This window comes from Aythya ferina (genome assembly GCF_964211825.1).
Source record: "Aythya ferina genome assembly, chromosome: 3".
In the NCBI taxonomy this organism is placed as follows: domain Eukaryota; kingdom Metazoa; phylum Chordata; class Aves; order Anseriformes; family Anatidae; genus Aythya; species Aythya ferina.
Window position 1 is genome coordinate 12,046,631 of NC_140298.1, and position 18,216 is coordinate 12,064,846.

At 44.8% G+C, this 18,216-nt stretch overlaps 2 protein-coding genes across 7 annotated transcripts in view; both read right to left on the bottom strand.

The window, feature by feature from the left end:
• The window catches only part of COMMD1 (copper metabolism domain containing 1), a 73,011-nt gene extending 62,964 nt beyond the window's left edge, over positions 1-10,047 (bottom strand). For 5 of the 6 annotated variants that reach the window (XR_014692060.1, XR_014692061.1, XR_014692062.1 and 2 more), the window contains exon 1: positions 9,794-10,044. Coding sequence is in view for 2 of the 6 variants with exons in the window: in XM_084516129.1 (XP_084372255.1) it covers positions 9,794-10,015 (222 nt within the window). In the remaining 4 variants the exon portion in view is untranslated. Of the gene's footprint in view, positions 1-9,793 lie in introns of all 6 variants that reach the window. The other variant, XM_084516130.1, reaches the window with a different exon arrangement.
• Positions 10,048-10,778: 731 nt separating this feature from the next.
• CRLS1 (cardiolipin synthase 1) lies at positions 10,779-16,883 on the bottom strand. The gene is made up of 7 exons (XM_084516132.1): positions 16,373-16,883; positions 15,417-15,554; positions 14,738-14,867; positions 14,179-14,264; positions 13,879-13,947; positions 13,487-13,578; positions 10,779-12,152 (listed from the first exon to the last, which is right to left on the bottom strand). Exons 1-7 carry the CDS (start codon positions 16,763-16,765, stop codon positions 12,065-12,067), a joined length of 996 nt encoding a protein of 331 aa, XP_084372258.1. The 5' UTR covers positions 16,766-16,883; the 3' UTR covers positions 10,779-12,064.
• Between the last annotated feature and the right edge of the window lie 1,333 nt (positions 16,884-18,216).

Consider the following 18,216-nt stretch of genomic DNA (forward strand, 5'->3'; position numbering starts at 1 on the left):
ATACAAAATTAAAAAAGCACAATATTGAAGGTTTTTTCCTTTAAGGACATCGCTCACTTCATCTTGCCCTAAAGACACAGCACCTCTAGGGATGAATTTGAGAGCCTCCTCAGTAAGCTGTAAGCAATCCTTCTACCCAAGGAGAGCCCCCAGGGAGCCAGGCAGGTTGCTCAAGATGGAGCTCAAGTCCTTGGAGGGTCTCACCTGGCAACTTCTGCCCCATGGGGCTCAATGGCTAAAAACAAAAGACATCACATAACAATCATGGTTCCTGGTATTATTATTTTTTTATACAAACTATTGCAAATATCAACATCCTCTGAGCACACTGAAGAGTTCAAGGCTCCACCACACTCAGCCACCACACTGGGAAAAAAACTCCAAGTACAAGTTGTAAAATGGAGTAATTCCAGCAAGTCCCATAGAACTTTCACCACGATTTGAGTTACTGATATTGAAAGATTTTTTATTTTTTTAAGTTGATCTAAGCAATTGGGTACTGCACTTAACACAGTAGAAAAACTCTTACACATCACACCCATACCATGGTGACTACACATTACCAGGAATGGAAAACTTCAACTGCTTAGCAAGTAAAGAGATGATGTAAGTGTCGCCTGAATTTCTCTTAATACTGTGAACTTCTGTGGCTCAAGTCAATGCCACAGTACGGTGCTGGCTATCCAAGGCACGAACAGCTCTTTCTGCTGCTCTCTGCTTGTTCTGAACTTCCTGTGAAACATGGACGTGCATATGTTAGCAGAGATGATGGTCACTCCAAGATCAAATAGTCTCTTTCTCTAGTAAGATCAATCATTACTCACGGTTGAAAAGTATGTATATATGAAAAAAAGAAGTCTTTTCTGCTCAGCTGTGCTGCATCTTGACACTGGCAAGGTTGGAAGAAGAATTTTTCCTCCACTGCCAACTTTAGGGCACTCCTGGAGCAAGAAAATATTTATTCTCCTTCACAACAGTAGTAACAAGCCCAATTTTAAAAGTATCTGATCACAAAGAATACAATTTCAGTGCAGTCTTGGGTAGAATAAAAAAGAAGGGTTTATTACTAGAAACATATCGTACTTAAAGTGGAAAGAAAGGTTAAAACTGGACTAAAAAGAGAAAATTTGAACAGTTGAACTGTGTTGGCCCAAACCTCCATCAAACCCAGGATCCTTTCTGATGCTGGGCATCTCGGAAGGAGTGTAAGGAAATGATAAGCAAGGACAATTTCCCTGGTAAGCACTCCCAGCTTCCACATATTCACAGCCTGTGGACTTTGTGAGCTACACATCATACCCAATGCTCTTGACAGAAAGCAGCTTTCCCCTCTTGATCCCACTGCTGATGGGGAGGACGCTGGTGCTTGCTCCCCGCCTGCAGCTAAGCTTTAGGCTCCAGGTAAGAAGCCAGCAGTTCCTGAAGCTTCAAAGTCAGAATGCAAAACAAATAATGCTTCTAGGTGAAGTTCTGATCACTCTGTCCAAGGTGAAATTAATGTAAATGACAAAAACAACCAAATCACTAGCTTGCTCTGGATGGTCTTCTAGTTTCTCAGTCTTTCATAGAAAACAGAGCAGGCAAGACTCACATGTAAGCACAGCCTTCACTTTTCCTTTTAGTTCTTCTTCAGGCATCAAACAGAAGGAAAACGAGAGACAACTCAAGTTCCCACCTCTTCACAGGCCGCATTTAAAGCGGAAAGACAATTAATACTAGTCCAGGAAACCACCAGAACTGAGGCAGAAGGTGGCAGTGACTTCATCATCCTCTTCAGCATTTCCCCCAAGACTTTTGGGAATAGGAAATGGAGAATGAGTGTTACTGAAATAAAGGCACGAAACCACAGCTGAAGCCTATGGGGGTCTTTTCCCCTTTTCGCATATACTCCACATGGCACGTGTTAGACAAATACTAATTAGGAATAGTGGAAGCATTTAATTTGTAGCAATGAACTTGAGAAATCAAGAGCTAACTCCACAGTTTTCAGTCAGACTAGACTCTTCTGAAGGTCAATGGAACGACTGCAGCAACCAGATGGGACTCATGAATTCCAGCACAACCAAAATACTTTATTCCCTGTGCACGTGTATGGGCCCAAGCAAGTGCACACATGTACATATTACCACAATAAACTCACCTGTGGGGTTTCGTTTGTTGTTTTTTTTTTTTGTTTTGTTTTGTTTTTGAAGGAAAACTGTTATTGATGACCAAACTACTACTTACTTGCAAAAATCCTACAGATATGACAAAAACTACGTATTTGGATGGGAAAAGGGAAATGAACGGGACACAAAACATGCTAACCACCAGAGAACCCAGCTTTCTCACCAGTATGCTGCTCTGGAAGCCAATTGGCAGTCACCAGATTTTCAGCAGGGCATTATTAAGCTAAAACATAATGCAACGTCATCATAAGCATCGAGAGCTGGCACCTACCTGTCTGCTCTAAACATGAGACTGTGGCCACCACCTCCACAGCCGGGACAGAGCACGTGGATCTCTAGAGATAAAATCAGAAAGTACCCACACCAGAACTGAGGAAAAACCGAAAGAGGCTTGCTTCTAATTTGAGCAATACAGAGCTTACCACATCAATGACGCAAGTTTGCCTACTTCTTTTAATTTACCACTTGTCTATAGATAAGGAGATAAATAAACGATGTGATGCAAAAGGTCAAGTAAACCTTTAAACATAAAGTAAGCCCTTTTTAATTAAATGGCACGGTTACAGTATATCAGCACTTTACAGCCTCAAATGAAATGAGTCTATGACCGCTCTCATTAGGAAGTGATCTTTCATCTCTGTCTCACACCTGAGTTAGAGAAAATACTCCTGATTAAATAAACTGTATTAGAGCCCTTCTGTTTCTGCCTGCCTTCAGGAGGTGTGCTTGTTAATGCCCAGCAGCAGGAGTGCTAAAATGTTTGCAGTTTGCAGGTGCAGATGAGAATCCTCGCTCAGGCCACGTTGTTCAAAGGACAGCCCAATTGGTAGGAAACTGCTCACGCTGCAAGAATCCCTCACCTTCATATCCCGTAGCTCCCAGCAAAAACACTGCCTCCTGAACACCTCTTCAGTAATTAAAATAGTAACGAAAACAGAATACGAAAGGCTTGAACTTCATACAAACACTGAGCTCTGCAATTGGAGAAACTGAAAAAAGAGTAAGAAATAAAGAAATGCAGAGTGATGAAAGCATATTGTTCTTATTAACATACAAGCAATAAACCGCTGCTCGAGGCAGTGAAGCACGGAGCCTACAGCTACTTGAAATGTCCTTCAGCCATGTACAATCCTGCAGCCTCCTCTCCAGCCCATTCTCTTGAAAAACTCTTCCCCCCCAGTTGATGTTATTCCAGAACTGCCAGCCCCACCAGATCCTACTCGAACTGACCTCATATACACGTACCGAGATCTAACATAATTAAGCATGGAAGCACTTTTACCATGAACGTTTTGAACGTTTTTATCACTACAATATAGCAGACAGTTTTTCAAGTGAACACGCAATTTTCTACCCTCCTAAGATGATGTTGAAATAAGACCAAAAAAAGGAACAATAACTGTAGGCATGTAAAGGAACAGAAAATGCACGCCCTGACACCAGACCCCACAGAGGTGGCAGCTGGGCTATGTAATAGCCGTGTTTCACTGGATTAAAAAACAACTGGGGTTGTTGTTCAGCTGTCCCAGGCAAACATCAATTTAGATAATGATCATTTTTCTCGTGTACGTCCCATTTTAACCCAGCAGACATGCCCACCCTCCTGCATAAAACTCTGCACAGAGTTATTGTTAGCACATCTCTGCCTAGCCCAATAAAATTACTCAAAATTAGCACATTGGTGAGAATGAGAGGTTTCACACCATGTAGGATGCAGATTTGGGCAGAAAGCATCTGATATGGACACAGTACTTGCTGATACCCTCTTACGGGCTAACTTGTTGACTTTTACCCATATTGAGAAGAATGAACCTATCTAACTGGCACTCATTTTCAGTGAATAGATGCAGGAATAACTCCAGGCATCAGAGAGCAAGTAATCTTTCCTGGTAACTCTTCCCAAATGATTTCACCTCAGCCTTTGGATTGAGGCCGCTCTGCCTCTGAGAAGCTTGGGCTTCCAAGGCAATCGTGAGGCGTTCAATAAGGAGCCCAGGACAAACCCACACATGTGAAGAATCACAAGTTAGCTGAGAGAAGGAAGAACAGCAGCTCTCTTGCCATGCCAGAAAACGCAAGAAGTTTGGGTTTTCCCCCATCAATGGCTGTCAGCAGAAACCCTGAAGAAAAGGCCTCTACCCTCCCCTGAAGGAGACACGAAGGCCTCCATCCTCCTCAGCCGATAAACTCCACGACCAGCTTTCTGCTCAGACTTCTCCCATAAAGGCAGACCCCTTTCACCAAGATCTATCATCTCTTCCCTCCCAAGCAGCAGCATTAACACTTTGGGACCCCTTCTCCAGGTGACAACAGCAGCTTGGTCAGGACAGGACCTCAGTTGGGTGATAGCCTTTAGGGACACGGTGCGCCAAAGGCAGCAACCAGCCCTCGAAGCACCCACAGCTCCCCAGTGCTCATCCCCAGAGTTTTGTGCTCTGAGCAATTTTATCCGTCAGTGGCACTGAGGTTTTCCCCCCTAAGTCTTTAGATCAGATTTTGATCAAAAGGTTTCTTCCCTGACAGGCAGCCTCCAAAGGCACAATGACTGATAGCCACCAGCAGCAACGGGGCATTTCACAGGCTTCAGGATGGGAATTAAATAAGCTGTGAAGGCAAGCAGAGCCAAACAACAACAGTACCATCAGCTTCCTGGCTTAAACAGCAGGGAAATAAAATACCACTGTTGATAGAACAGCTGGTAGGAATAGCAGTGTGATTTCTAGTGGAAATGATAGGAAGATGGCTAAGAAATGCTGTCCTGTGTGATGTTTTGGGTGCATTTCCCGTGCTGGATATCAAATGTTCAGTTCTCCCACAGTACTTATGTACATCCTGATTAATATTTTACCAGCGACATACTGCTGTATTCATTACAGATGGTAACACCCTCACTATTTGCAAAAAATAAATCAAATATAATATTTATATGCCGCGTGATGAATTTTCGTTGTCATTTAGCCAACGTACAACTTGTTCTGAAGCAGAAGTGAGCCGGGACGCTTCCAGCACATTCGGTAAATTCAAGAGCCTATCGCCACCAAAAGGAAAAAAGTGGAATTACTCTAGATGTAAAGTACTTTTTTTTATTATTATTTATTTATTTTTTAAACCACAGGAACTAACTCAGCAAATAAATTTACATGAGGAGGAGACAAATTTAGTATTTTGATCAGGACAAAGAAGTCTTTGAAACCCAAAAATGCTTGGGGCGAGAATTTGCAGGAGCAGGTCTCCCCCCATTCCTCAAGGCTTTGTAAATGTATGGGATTGGGGCTGGGAAATATGCAAGCAGAAAGTAGAAAGTAATCGACAAAACATTGACATGATACAGTTCTCCAGGGTCAGCCTTCCCAGAGCTTTGTTCTACTTTCTAGGAAATTCCACAAGAAATGAGATGTAAAAAAAAGTAAAGGTCAATAGAGATAAATTTAATAAAGAAACGTTGTTTCTCTATAAAATAAGTCTGGGACCTTAGAAAGAGGCCAGATTATTCAAGCACATTCTGCAGAAAAACACACACAGATCTACGGGGAGGAAATGGAACAGCCAGAAGAAGTGGACTGTCAAGACAAATTTTATAAATAAAATAAAGCAAAGTAAAATAAAATAAAACATAAGACTACACAAAGACCAGGAAAAAATAAGTCCTATTGCTGCAGTACATGGGATACACTTTTGTGGACTCTATTCATTTGCACACATTTCACAGGTGCCCTGCTTTTCATGTGCTTGAGAAGTTACCGTGCTTTGTATACACAGAACGCAGGAGGGTACAGTGAAGTCCTTCACTTTATTTATATAAACTCTAACAGAAATAAGTGGCTGATTTATGCACGGACTGATTCAGAGTACTGATTTATGATTACTACTTAGAGGACACAAAGTACTACAGCAGTTAAATAGTCACAAGGCCAATGAATCTCTCTGCTTCTAACAATGAACTGACAGCATGAGTATACGTCAGGAAAAAAAACAAAAACAAGTGAGGGGAGTGAGGTACTGTTTATCCCATCCAGATTAGGTGCTTACAATCCCTACAGAGACAACAGAAGACAATAAAACACATCTTATCTTTTCCATATTGACCACATAAGAACCTGGGCTCTTAAACAAGATGTCTGAAAACAAACAGCACGGCTACTGCCCAGCACAATATATTTGGTGTGATTAGGTGTTATTATCAATGGAGACACCAAAAGTTACGTCTTGCTCTAAATTTCAGGTGCAGATCACTGCTACACATGGGAATTGTCTGCACGAGCAAGTTCTCTGACTCTCTGCTCCTGTTCTGTTTGTTCCCCCTGCCTTATCCAAAGAAAGAAGAGAAAGTTATATAATTAAAAAAAAAAAAAAAAAAAAAACAGGAAAAAACACAAGTATTGATGTTAATACTTTAATCACACATCTTTTTCACAATAAATTAGATATAAGGATTGGAATAGATTTACTCAGCCATTGACAAGGAAGGGACAACACATCTTCAGGCGGAGCTTGCTCCTCCAGGTGCTGGGGAGACACTAGCATTCAAGACGTGTGTCCTAAGAGTGAGATGTTACACATATAGGAACACTTCTCAAGTCTACACAATTTGAGAAGCTGACACAACACACACACTTAAATTCATAGAGACACTAAAAGTATTCCAGGCAATTCCCTGAAGAATGCAAGTACAGGTTTTGTGGTTCTTGGCTGCTGAAGATTTAGTTCAGCAACTTGTAGGGCCAAGGCAACTTGACCCTCAAGTCTCCCCCACCACGTTGTTCAAACAACAGGGAACGTCTCACTCTGTATTTATTCTCTGTGTGATGGCTTCAGATGAGACAGTCAACGCCACAGGCAGAGATTTGTAAGCTAGCTCTGAGAACTGAAAAGGAAGCATCACAAATAATACCTAGGACAACGGGCAGACAAAAGCTCAAGCATTGGTACTTCCAAAGCATAACTTCTACCTCCCCACACTAACAGAAGCATGAGAGATATGGCCCTCTAAACAACCTAAAAGCCAGGGGATTTTTTCAGGATCTCTGTGGTTCAGCATCCTGAAGTATCCACAGGACTTTGATGTTACTTCCTTTAAGTGCCCCACTAGATGTAACGACACCAAAATCCATGCATACTCATCCTGAAGTTGTGCCTGGACAAAGCATTGCTTATTGCTTAGCTCAAAACTTCAAAGTGCACCAATGTGTATAAAATTTGACTATTTCCCAGGAATTTCACCCATAAGGAGATGAGCAGAGCTCTGTGCATAAAGGCAAGCAGACACACACCTGATAACAGCAAGATGCTACCTTGAATTGGAAGGTGTGACCTCAAAGGCCACAGGTGTTACCAGTTCTGGTTCTTAAAGCAGCACCTGGGGAACATGAAATCCTTCCCCCATCAGACTGCCAGGCTCCCGACCTGTATGCTGGTGTTACAACAATGAATAAACATCTCACAATTTTTTTAATCATGTTTTCTGGGGCCTGAATTAACATCATGTAAAGAACAACTCAACTGTGCTTGAATAAGACCTGGCTTTGAAAGGGAAAATAAGGACAGCCACAGACACAACCAGAAAGTCTTAAGTCCTGCAAAAATCAGAGTTTCGGATTCAGGTGGCAATATTCATGTCAGCATTTTCAGGGTATCAGCTGAATTTGATCATTAAAGAAAGTACAGATTCTACATAAAAGCAGAAAGTAAGTGCTAGCATCCTCATCAAATTCTAAATCTATCAACTATGTTTGCAAAGTTTCTCTAGCTATTTCCTCTGGATGTGGCACTGGTTTTTCTTCTGGCCTCAAATACATCATTTTGGCTGAGCAGCTGTCACACTCCAGTCATGGCTAAGGAGCTACATGTTTCTGTAAAAACAGTGCATGCATAGAGTTTGGAGAACATTCCTATGAAGTTAGCATTTATCTGAAGTTACTACATTATAGAACTGCATTGAAATGAGTAGAAAAAAATACTACTTGTATTTGCTGGTCATCTATCACAGGTAATCAAAAGCACCTCAAGAAAACACCTAACAATCTATGAAGAACAGGTGGGTCAAAAATAAGAAGGGTCACATCTGAAAATAGCCACCAGAACAGAGGACAGTGAGTAACAGTAAAATCTGGCTTACACAGATTTAGAGGAAACCAATTTCAAAAATAAACCATATGAGTGAATCAGAAATTCTAATCTAGAAAATCCAGAGAAAAAGGTTGAAATATTAACCAAAATACACAGTATGGAAAGAAAAAACATACAAAGTATTCACCTATTTTTTTAAAGAATACGGTAAAGCAGAAAGTTCAGTTCATGGCTTTTTGTTTTGTCTCCCACTGGTCCTGTGGCTGCCGAGTAGGACTCGAAACATCCTGGCTTTAAGCCAAGGAATCAGGACATGACACTTGCGAGGCATTAGTAATGCCAGTCACCATCACCCCCTAAGAGGGAACAGAGTACAGACGGTGGGTCTGAGGAACTCCAGTTTGCTGCCCACTGTACAAACTGACATTGATTTTGTTTTTCTTCAGTGAACTGACGAAAGAAATCACCTCACACCCTGCTTCCCCTCACTCGCTACTCCTGGCTATGCAGACCAAGCTGCTTCCTTCATTCACCTCTGACGCTCAACTGATCTTTTCATGAGACAATTTAGACTCAGGAGCTACAGTCTTTCTGTTTCTCTTCCTCTTTTTGAGTTATTCAGCAACCTGACAGAGAAATCCAGAAAGCACTGCAGTTGTCAGAAGAGGCAATGGATATGGCCAAAAGGGGATAAGAAAACCACCTTTTGAATCATAGAATGGTTTGGGGTGGATTTTGGCAACAACACACTGCTCAATTGGCATAGTGCATCTCGCAGGATAGCGGGCAGATCTGACTGCTGTGGCTACCAAGGCAGATGTCTTCAGGTGTGAACAACAGTAAAGAAATTACAAATCAAAGTGGTACGTTTCACATACACGGTTCCTTACCTTGTGGACAAACAGGGGGTGCTGCTGCTAACGGTGCTGTGAGCACGGTGTAATTATGAAAGATTAAGCTGGAGCTGATGGCTGCTGCCCTGTGGTCAGGAATTAGAGCAGCACCTGCTGCGCTAACACGCGTTTTAGTGCTAAGGTAACACCCCCTGATACAAAGTTAGGGATGGAGAAACAACAGAAAGACGTTTTACAGTTGTTTATCTTTTGAGTAGAATACATGCTTTTGACCTTGTAAGAAATAAAAATATAGAGAGAAATAAAAATATATAGAGAAATAAAGCCGGTATCTTCTATTTTTTTTTTTGACATCTTCCTGCCATACAAAATGATCCAAGGTAATTCCAAGTATTTCTTAGAGAGCTGTAACTTAACATATAGGGTTGTTAAGGAGAGATGAACGATCTTTAGTAAAAGAAGGAGCATAAGGTAACAGCAGGTACTGATAGAGGACAAAGCAGATGCTGCAGCTTTATTTAAGATGCCAAAGAAGGTCTTAGAAAGAAAACCCGCACAATATAAGAAGCTGGCTGCTACATAGCGGGATGCGGGCGTTACACACCCAAAACCAGACCCAATCTCCCGCTCCTCCTCACGGGACCCCCCCGACCAGCCCCGTGCCGAGCCGTGGGGACCCCCCGAGCCCCCAGCCCCCGGGGGTACCTGCAGGAGGCCGCCCATCTTGGCTCGCAGGGCCGCGAACTCCTCGGGGGCCGCCTCGGGGTAGAGCTGCCCGCGGAGCAGCTCGGCCGTCAGCGCCGCGTTGCCGTGGTAGGCGGCCTGCGCGATGCCGCTGAGCAGGGCACCCAGTGCTTTACAGCCCTCCGAGCCCGCTCCCAGTGCCTGGCACTGGTGGGACTGGTGGGACTGGGGCTGCTCGGCCATGTTGGAGGGGCGGCCCCAGCGCCTCGGCCCGCCCCGCCGCCGGCTCTCGGCTGGCGCCTGGCGGCCGGGGCTCAGGGTGGTGGCCGCTGCTGGCAGCTCGGGGTGGGAAGCTGAGGCTCTCGCCTTCCTGGCAGGGTGAAAGCGAGCTCTGTGGGTGAGGAGGAGCTCGTGGTTTCGTCAGGAGGAGCTCAGGGTGTCGGGGTTGGAGCCGGCACGGAGCCGTGCCCGAGGTAGCACTCACGCGGTGGAGGAGAAAGTGGTGGGTGATGTTCCTCCTCACGGGTGGGTGAGGGATCGTGTGCTCCAGCCATCCCACAGTAAGCATCAAGCACCAGCCAAATCCGTATCTCGAAACGCAGCAGCTCTACAAGAACTTTATTTATCACAAATGTTTAGGCACACGCTGCCAGGCAATCGGACATTTGACTGACCAACACAAGTAGTGACGCACACCAGCATGGATCCTTCACTGTCATCCCTTCGCTATTACACATTCACAAACGTAACTATAACATTTGCTATTATCACCACTATTTTTCCACGCCCTGACAATGCAATGTTTCAAAGTTATCCATGAATTAAAAAAAAAAAAAAAACATCCCCCAGAAGACACAACCTTAGAGGAATGACCCGATGCAGTGCAATAAATCTCTGCATCTTGAACTGTACTTCTGTTAAAATGTTCCATTTTTACTAAATATTCAGGTATTTTAAGGAAACTTCCATACAATGTGCTTTGTATCCCTTTGTTGTAAGACACAAGGTAAAGCACAAAACGTGGGGACAGTTCAGAAAGAGGTACTAATAAAAATCAAGTGTTTTCGCTGTGCACCACTCTATACAAGTTCAAATATAAAAAATATTAAAATGCTTTGTATGTACAGGCATATACAGTCACAAAAGAGCCTACATGCTCTCAAAGGAGATGCCTATAGCAAATGTTCTTCTGTTAATACAGCGGCATCATATACCACCTGATTTCAAATATTTGAGCCCTTCATTGTTGTACTTTTATGACATAAAAGAAATATCACGTGTTGCTCTAAAATATAAAATATAAATTATGATCGATACAGTCTGTTCTGCTCCATTCTTTATTCTGTATCTTTCTGAAAGCACAGAACTGGCAAAGAACACAGACCAGGTGCCTGTATCTGAGTGGGATTGCTGTATACTTCTCGAAGCTGGAGGAACAGGAAAAGTCACCAGGATGTATATCTATTATTTTCTTTCAGTTTCTCTGTTGATTTGGAGAACTGTTAACACGCTCACTTTCTCCAGTGGAGCTGGAAACACAGGAGATGCCATTTGTTCCGATCACTAGAAATTAGTACTGTAGTAAGAGGAATGTATCTCCGTGCCTAATTTGGCTACAGACTCTTCAATGCACAGCTAACCACTCCCAGACTCAAAACACTCCTCTGGTGAGAATATTTGCTCCTATTAAAAAATAAAGTAAATATGAGCAGAGGGGAAGGGGCAGGGGGAAGTAATAACCCTTCAATGGCCTGTCTGTATCACCATGGAAAATGAGATAATGCTTCCTCTTACTCCGCCTTAAATTTCTAGAGATTCTGCTCCTCGATGATATTCTGTCTCCTGCTGCAAGCTGAAATGTGTCATTAAGTCCTAATAAGCAATGCTGCTTTATTGACTTAGGTTGAGGTACAAATTTGCTTTAAAATTGCTTTTTCTTCTCAAAATTGTTCAGTTTGTTGCAAGAAGATGGCGAAACAGCTGGAGAAAAGTGCCTACTTCTGACTTCAACACCAGTATGAAAGTATTCAAAATGCACATGGCAGCAACCAGTGACCTGTGTCTTTAAGAATATTTTTTATTTGATTTTGTAAACAACCTTAATTTTAAACAAATTAAAAATACATTGAAAATTCTCTATTTATATACACAGTACATGTTCAAACTTCACTTCATTGTGTTACCATGGTTTAAGCAGAAAAACAGGTTTCTATCCAAAGCCCAGTTGAATTACAACCATCCTCTGCAGTACAGCAAACCATCGTGCCCAGACACGGTCCCTTCAGCAATACTTCATTTGTTATTTATCACCTGAACCGTTTTTCGGCCGTAGTGGTAATAGCTGTACGCAGATGTTACCGTCGTGAACGCTGTGATGCACCTTTGGGAGAAAGAGTTCCTGTAAGTCAGGTGAGTCCGAGTTATGACAGTAAATGTTAACACTTGTTTTAAAGAAGGGAAGAGACAATCATCTGCTTCAGTTTGTAGCCTGCAGAATTTTTACCAGCGTGGGAAGTGACTGATGTGAAAAACCATCGCTTGGCTGCACAAAAAGGGAGCATGCAGATAATAGGAAATACTTGAACTTCTTATTTCAACAAGCGCCAAAGCTAAAGCTCAAGTTTTGTATTTGGCCTCTTTTTTCCCCTTCCCGGGCATTAGGAATTTCTAAATGAGCAGTGCTCCTCTCTGTCAAAGGCTGGCACCGTTCATGCGTGAGTCGCTGTTACAGTCCTGCCCCTCGCTGCCACTGCCAGGCTCGCTGACATCATTGTTGGAGCATTCCTACAGCATCCTGGTAAGTTACACCTCACATTTCTTCATTACTCACTATACGGGAACTCTCTCAAGAGTCCCAGAGAAATAGCAAGGAAAGCGTCTTTCACAGAGGCAGTTTTGGGTCCGGCTTTCCAACGGGATGAAAAACACACTTGACTGTTAAGATAAAGGTTCCTAGCTCCTTAAAAGCTTTGAGGCTGTTTTTCTGTTTTGTTTGCTTTTTAAAAAAGGCACGTAACGCTGGATCTTTCACTACTTTAAACCAAGTTACGAAGTAACGCAGCTATCCGCAGTCCTGCCTCTTTGTTCCAAACTCTTGCCTAAGAGCTGAGGATAAATAATGCCACAATTAATTGTTCAGGTCTGCAATGACAGTGACGGGAAAGGCCATTATTTAAAGAAGTACACTCCTGGTGGCCTGTTTTCATTTGATCTCTCCCTTTTCTCCCCTTCCTCTCTATAGCCCAAGAGGAATCATTGACTTCTTCAGGTACTTTATTTAAGGAGGCTTCAGAAACCAAGATTTCAGGATAGCAGGTAGAGCATAAAACATAAGAAAATACCTCCTGTCTATTTTTACCGGTATCAAGATTGTTTCTCTAGGGACGCTAATGGCACGAACATACACAGAACACATACAGCTTTTCTTCTCACTCTTCTTTTATACTAATCTGAACATACACTTTGCACCGTGTCTACTCTCAAGACTTGTTTCTTAGCTGTTATTCCTAGATCTTACCTAGTCTCAAAATAAGTGCCAATAAATATATAGCTGCTGTGTCAGTTGAGAATAAACGTGCAAAAATTCAGCCATAGGGGGTCTATGACATCATTTGGGCACAGTTTTTTTGTTCCACACAATTAGATTAACCTCAATTACCAGTTTCGTAAGGAGTACGTTAAATTATCTGGAAAAAGAACGAAGAGACGAGTTACCATAATGTCTGCAGGTAGATGCTGTCCACATAATCGAAAACAGGAGCTGCTAAAGACGCTGCCACCAGAAGTAGCTGAACAGCTGTATTCATCTGATAAAAGCAAAATTAGAAATGTGACCAAAATGAAGAGCACTCTCCAAGGAATACCACTATACACTTTTAATACTTGTTTAAGTAAAAGTCTATATACTACTACTTAAAAAGTACCAGAAAAAATATTTTAAAACTTCTTTTAACAAACTATCTTACACATTTGAAGTTGCCTCCAAATTAGTTGGCACCACACTGAAACTGCACTCAGCAGCAGCAGGAAACAGCTCTCTCCCTCCAAACTACAGCTCGCCCCAGCTACAGAGAAATTTATCTTTTCTAATGAGTTATTACTCTTACCTTGCTAATGAATGTTGGTTTTAGTTGGGCTGTAGCATAACAGGGATTAAAATACCTGCTGAGTGTTCTCTGTTAGGAGAGAAAAGGGGAAAAAAGGCAATTCTAGCAGATTTGTTTTAATACACCTCTTAAGCTATCAACCCATGTTTTGAGCAACCATCAAGAGGGAAAAATCTATTGGTTACAACCTGTTAATGCTTACTCATTTTATATACACGTAAAAGTATGTTAAAATAAGATTCAATCACAGTAAAAAATGATTACATGCTCATAGAATTTTGTTTAACGCTACAAACTTACTGGTGGAGAGAGAGTTTTGTATCGCACGTAAAAAACAGCAGCGATGAGTGCTACATCCCTCAGAATGATCATGGAAGTCAGTGAAACTGAAAAACCAAGCCAACAGGATCTAGTGAAAAATCGCGTCCACGACTAAGAACAAAATGAAACAAAAAAAGCACAACACATGAAGCAAGAAGAAATAGCCACCTCCAACTTCTAAACAACTTCTAGGTACGACTGAAGATTTTTAATGTGACTTCTGAAAGGGTCTCATGTGAAGTCTTAAATCAATCCGTCCTGAGAAATCTTTTGATATACCTGCTGACTACTATTGCTTTGAAGAAATTACACTTGAAAACAGCAGCAATGCTTTTTGATGTGTAGATCTGGGCGGGGGGCAGAGGTGTGTTTTTTGTTCAAGTATGTAACAGCAGCAAATAACAAAGTACAACTAACTGGCAAAACTAAAGTTTTGAGCAATACAGAGTTTTCCTTCCAGAAACAGAAGAAATATTATCACACGTAGGATTAACTTCTGTACCTAACACAGCATTGGCAAGTAATGGTATTTTCTCACCTGGGATAAGATTTGCACAAGTTAGGCTTACGTAGAGCACGCTGATGAGAATTTTATCTGCCAGAGGATCAAGAGCACTTCCCAAGGCTGATTTCTGATTAGCCCAATTTCGTGCAATAAATCCATCCAACTAGGAAAAACACAATTCAATATTTTCGTATTAAAGAGCTAAGAATACAACAGCTTTTATGTGCTTCTGTTACAGAAAGATTTCCTGAATGGCATGACACAGGACAGCTAGTTTAATTTTGATGAGATATGACACCTGTTAGCTGATACTTGTATCACTTTTTTCCCCCCCCGCATGTTGCATTCCAGATTCTGGAAGCCTTCAAAGATATTCAGTTCTCATTATTTCAAAGAAAAATGAAGAAGATGTTTTAAAGTGCACATCTCAACAGACCTCTGGGTGCATGAGCACTGGCTGGACAGTTCCCACATGGGGATGGGAAGGAACCCACCCGGCTAACCCCACCGCTCCACCAGCACCAAGGTACAGGAGCTCACCACAGTGTCACAAAGGACACGTACAGCATTTCTAGAAAACGATGAGCATAAAAACGTGTCTGTTCCTATAATTTACTCATTCCTATTCTATTCTCTCAATTCCAACGTACGTCGATGGGGTCACCACATCCCAGGCTATCCCCAAAGCATCTCCAAACCAATGCAAACGCACCAAATCTGTTACGCCAGCCAAAACGAAGACACCGAGTGCAACATTGAAATTTTCTTCCACGATCAAATAGCCCAAGACCGGCGCCAGACCCATCCTCGCCATTGACAGTATGTTTGGGATCGTCCATGGGTTTTCATACTGCAAAGCAAGAAAGGAGAAACTTCAGGCCAGGAAGGCAGATTCTCGTTTAGCACGTAATGACAGCAGTCAAGGTAAACAGGGGGCTGAGGCGGGGAAGCCCTGCAGATGTTGGCAGCGAGCTGCCATTTGGGCAGGGCGCAAAGCACCTGAGCGGTAAACATTAACCAAGGCTTTGGTTTGGCAAATAGGGCACCACGAGAGAAGACACAACTGAGAGAAAACCTCCCCTGACAGATTTCCTTGACAGGTTCCCCTGACAGAAAGACCCTACCCAACAGCAGATTCCCTGACAGAAGATTTCCCTGACAGAAAGACCCCTCCCCAACATAAGATTCCCTGACAGAAATACTCCCCCTGACAGAAAGACCTCCCTGACAGAAGATTTCTCTGAGATTTTCCTGACAGAAAGAGCCCCTCCAACAGAAGATTTCCCTGACAGAAAGACCCCACCCCAACATACGATTCCCCTGACAGAAATACTCTGACAGAGGATCCCCTGACAGAAAGACCCCCTCCAACAGATTTCCCTGACAGATTTCCTTGATATTTCCCTGACAGAAAGACCCTCCCCGACAAAAGATTCCCCTGACAGAAATACTCCCCCTGACAGAAGATCCTCTGACAGAAAGACCTCCCTTGACAGGTTTCCCTGACAGAAAGACCCCCCCGACAGAAGACTCCCCTGACAGAAACACTCTGACAGAAGATCCCCTGACAGAAACACTCCCCGACAGAAGATCCCGACAGAACGACCCCCCCGACAGATTCCCCTGACAGAACGACCCCCCTACCACCCCCCCACCCCCCCCACGCACCAGCTCAGCGCAGCGCCCCGCCGCGCTCCTCTCCCGGCACGGCTCCTGCGGCGCGGGGCCCCCGCTGCCGGCCCTGGGGTGCCCGAGGCGGCTCCAGAGGGCGGCGGCGGCGGCGGGGAAGGGCGGCGGGGGGAGAGGCGGCGGCGGCGGCGGCCGCTGGCGGTGGCGGAGGAGCCGCGGGGGCTGCCCCAGGCCGCCCCCCCCCATGAGGCAGAACCCGCCGCCGGCACCACCATGGCGCCGCCCCCCAGCCCCGGGCGGGCTCCCTAAAGCCCTGGCCCCTCCGCCGCCACCTCCACCACCGGTGCCACCGCCGCCGTCTCCCGGTCGCCTCCTCCCCGCGGTGCGGAGGAGCCCCCAGAGCCCCCTGCCGAGCCAAGCGGCGGCCAGCATGGTGCGAGGCGCCCGCTACCCGCGCTGCGGCCCTGCCCGCCCGACCCAGCGGCCTCCCGCCGCCGCCATGGGCCCGGGGACAGGGGGCGGGCGGGCGGGCGGCGCCGTGCGGCCGCGCACCGGGACGAGGAGGAGGAGGAGGAGGAGGAGGGGAAAAGGGGAGGAAGGCCGGGGTTTGGCGGCGTTTTGCGGCCGCCCCCGCCGCTTTACGGCAAGCAGGGAGCCGCCCTACCTGAGGGAGGGAGGGGGCGGCCATGAGGGGGGCGCCCCGCTGCAGCCCCCCGGGGTTTTTGGGGGGGTTATGGGGAGAGGTGCTCGGTGCGGGCTCGGAGGGCTCTCAGCCCGGTTTGCTTTGGCTCGAAGGTAACGAAGGAGAGTTTACTTTGTTAGCTCTTGTGAGGTGCTTGGCCCTGCCACCCTTCCCTACATAGAAGGGTTTTAACTCGTTGCTGGGCTCGGCTCAGCCCCAATTGAGGCAGGACCCCCTGTGCTCACCCACCCTGATTACCTATAATGCTCAAGGAACTCGTAAAAGAACTGAAAACCCTGAACCAGCAACCTGTCACAGTAAGCTGCTAACCTCTTTTTGCCCCCAGGGTGAAAGACAGTTGAGAAATGCAGTTTGCTTGCTCTGTGACCTCGATAACGTCCTGCTTCTGGCACACCAAGGGGGAGGCACCCCTCAGTGGAAAAGGGGAGTGAAGGTAGATAATGGGGAACTAGACCTGTGAACACCTTCCAGATGTGGAGATGACATGAAATGGCCACGCTGCCATGCAGAGGGACCCCAGCAGGCTGGAGTTGGGCTGACAGAACCATGATGAAGCTGAGCAAAGAAACAAAGTCCTGCACCTGGGAGGGAACAAGCACAGGCAGCAGTACAGGCTGGGGCTGAGCACCTGGAAGCACCTCAGCAGGGAAGGATCCAACGGGATACCAAGCTCACCCTGAGCCAACAAAGCAGCAAGGGCTGGGTTAAGCAGGGGGAGGTAAAAATCTTCCTTACATCGAGGTGTGGGCTCCCTTGTCTGAGAGGGACGGACAGGAGAGAGTCCCTGGAAAGATGATGAAAGGACTGGAGCTTATGTGATAATACGGGGACAGAGGACTGGGACTGCTGAGCCTGGAAAAGAAGGTTATGGGGGAGAATCTGAGCGCGTATCAATAGCAGATTGAGGGAACAAAGAAGAGGGAGTCAAACTTCTCAATAGTGCTGAAAGACAGGACAAGCAGAACTTCAGAGAGCAAGGCTAGGCGAGGCAGAACCCTGCCTCTGAAATCCCCATTCAGCGTTCTGTCTCTCATGCCCCCCTGCCCTAGGTTGTTTTGTACAAAATTTAAGAAAAGTCACTTACTGGAAAAGGTGAAATTGTGAAGACTACTTTCTTATACATCTTTATGTATTTAAACATCTTAGAAATAGGAGGGGAGAAAACAGAAGCATCAGCAAC

Bases quoted from the DNA above. Each gene is read 5' to 3' on its own strand.
- CRLS1 (XM_084516132.1), bottom strand. From the start codon at position 16,765: ATGCTGGCCGCCGCTTGGCTCGGCAGGGGGCTCTGGGGGCTCCTCCGC. The intron at 13,948-14,178 runs GTAAGTTTGTAG...CTCTCCTAACAG, and splicing joins ACAAAACTCTCTCTCCACCA to AGAACACTCAGCAGGTATTT. The intron at 12,153-13,486 runs GTAACTCGTCTC...TTTCTCCCAAAG, and splicing joins ATCTACCTGCAGACATTATG to GTGCATCACAGCGTTCACGA.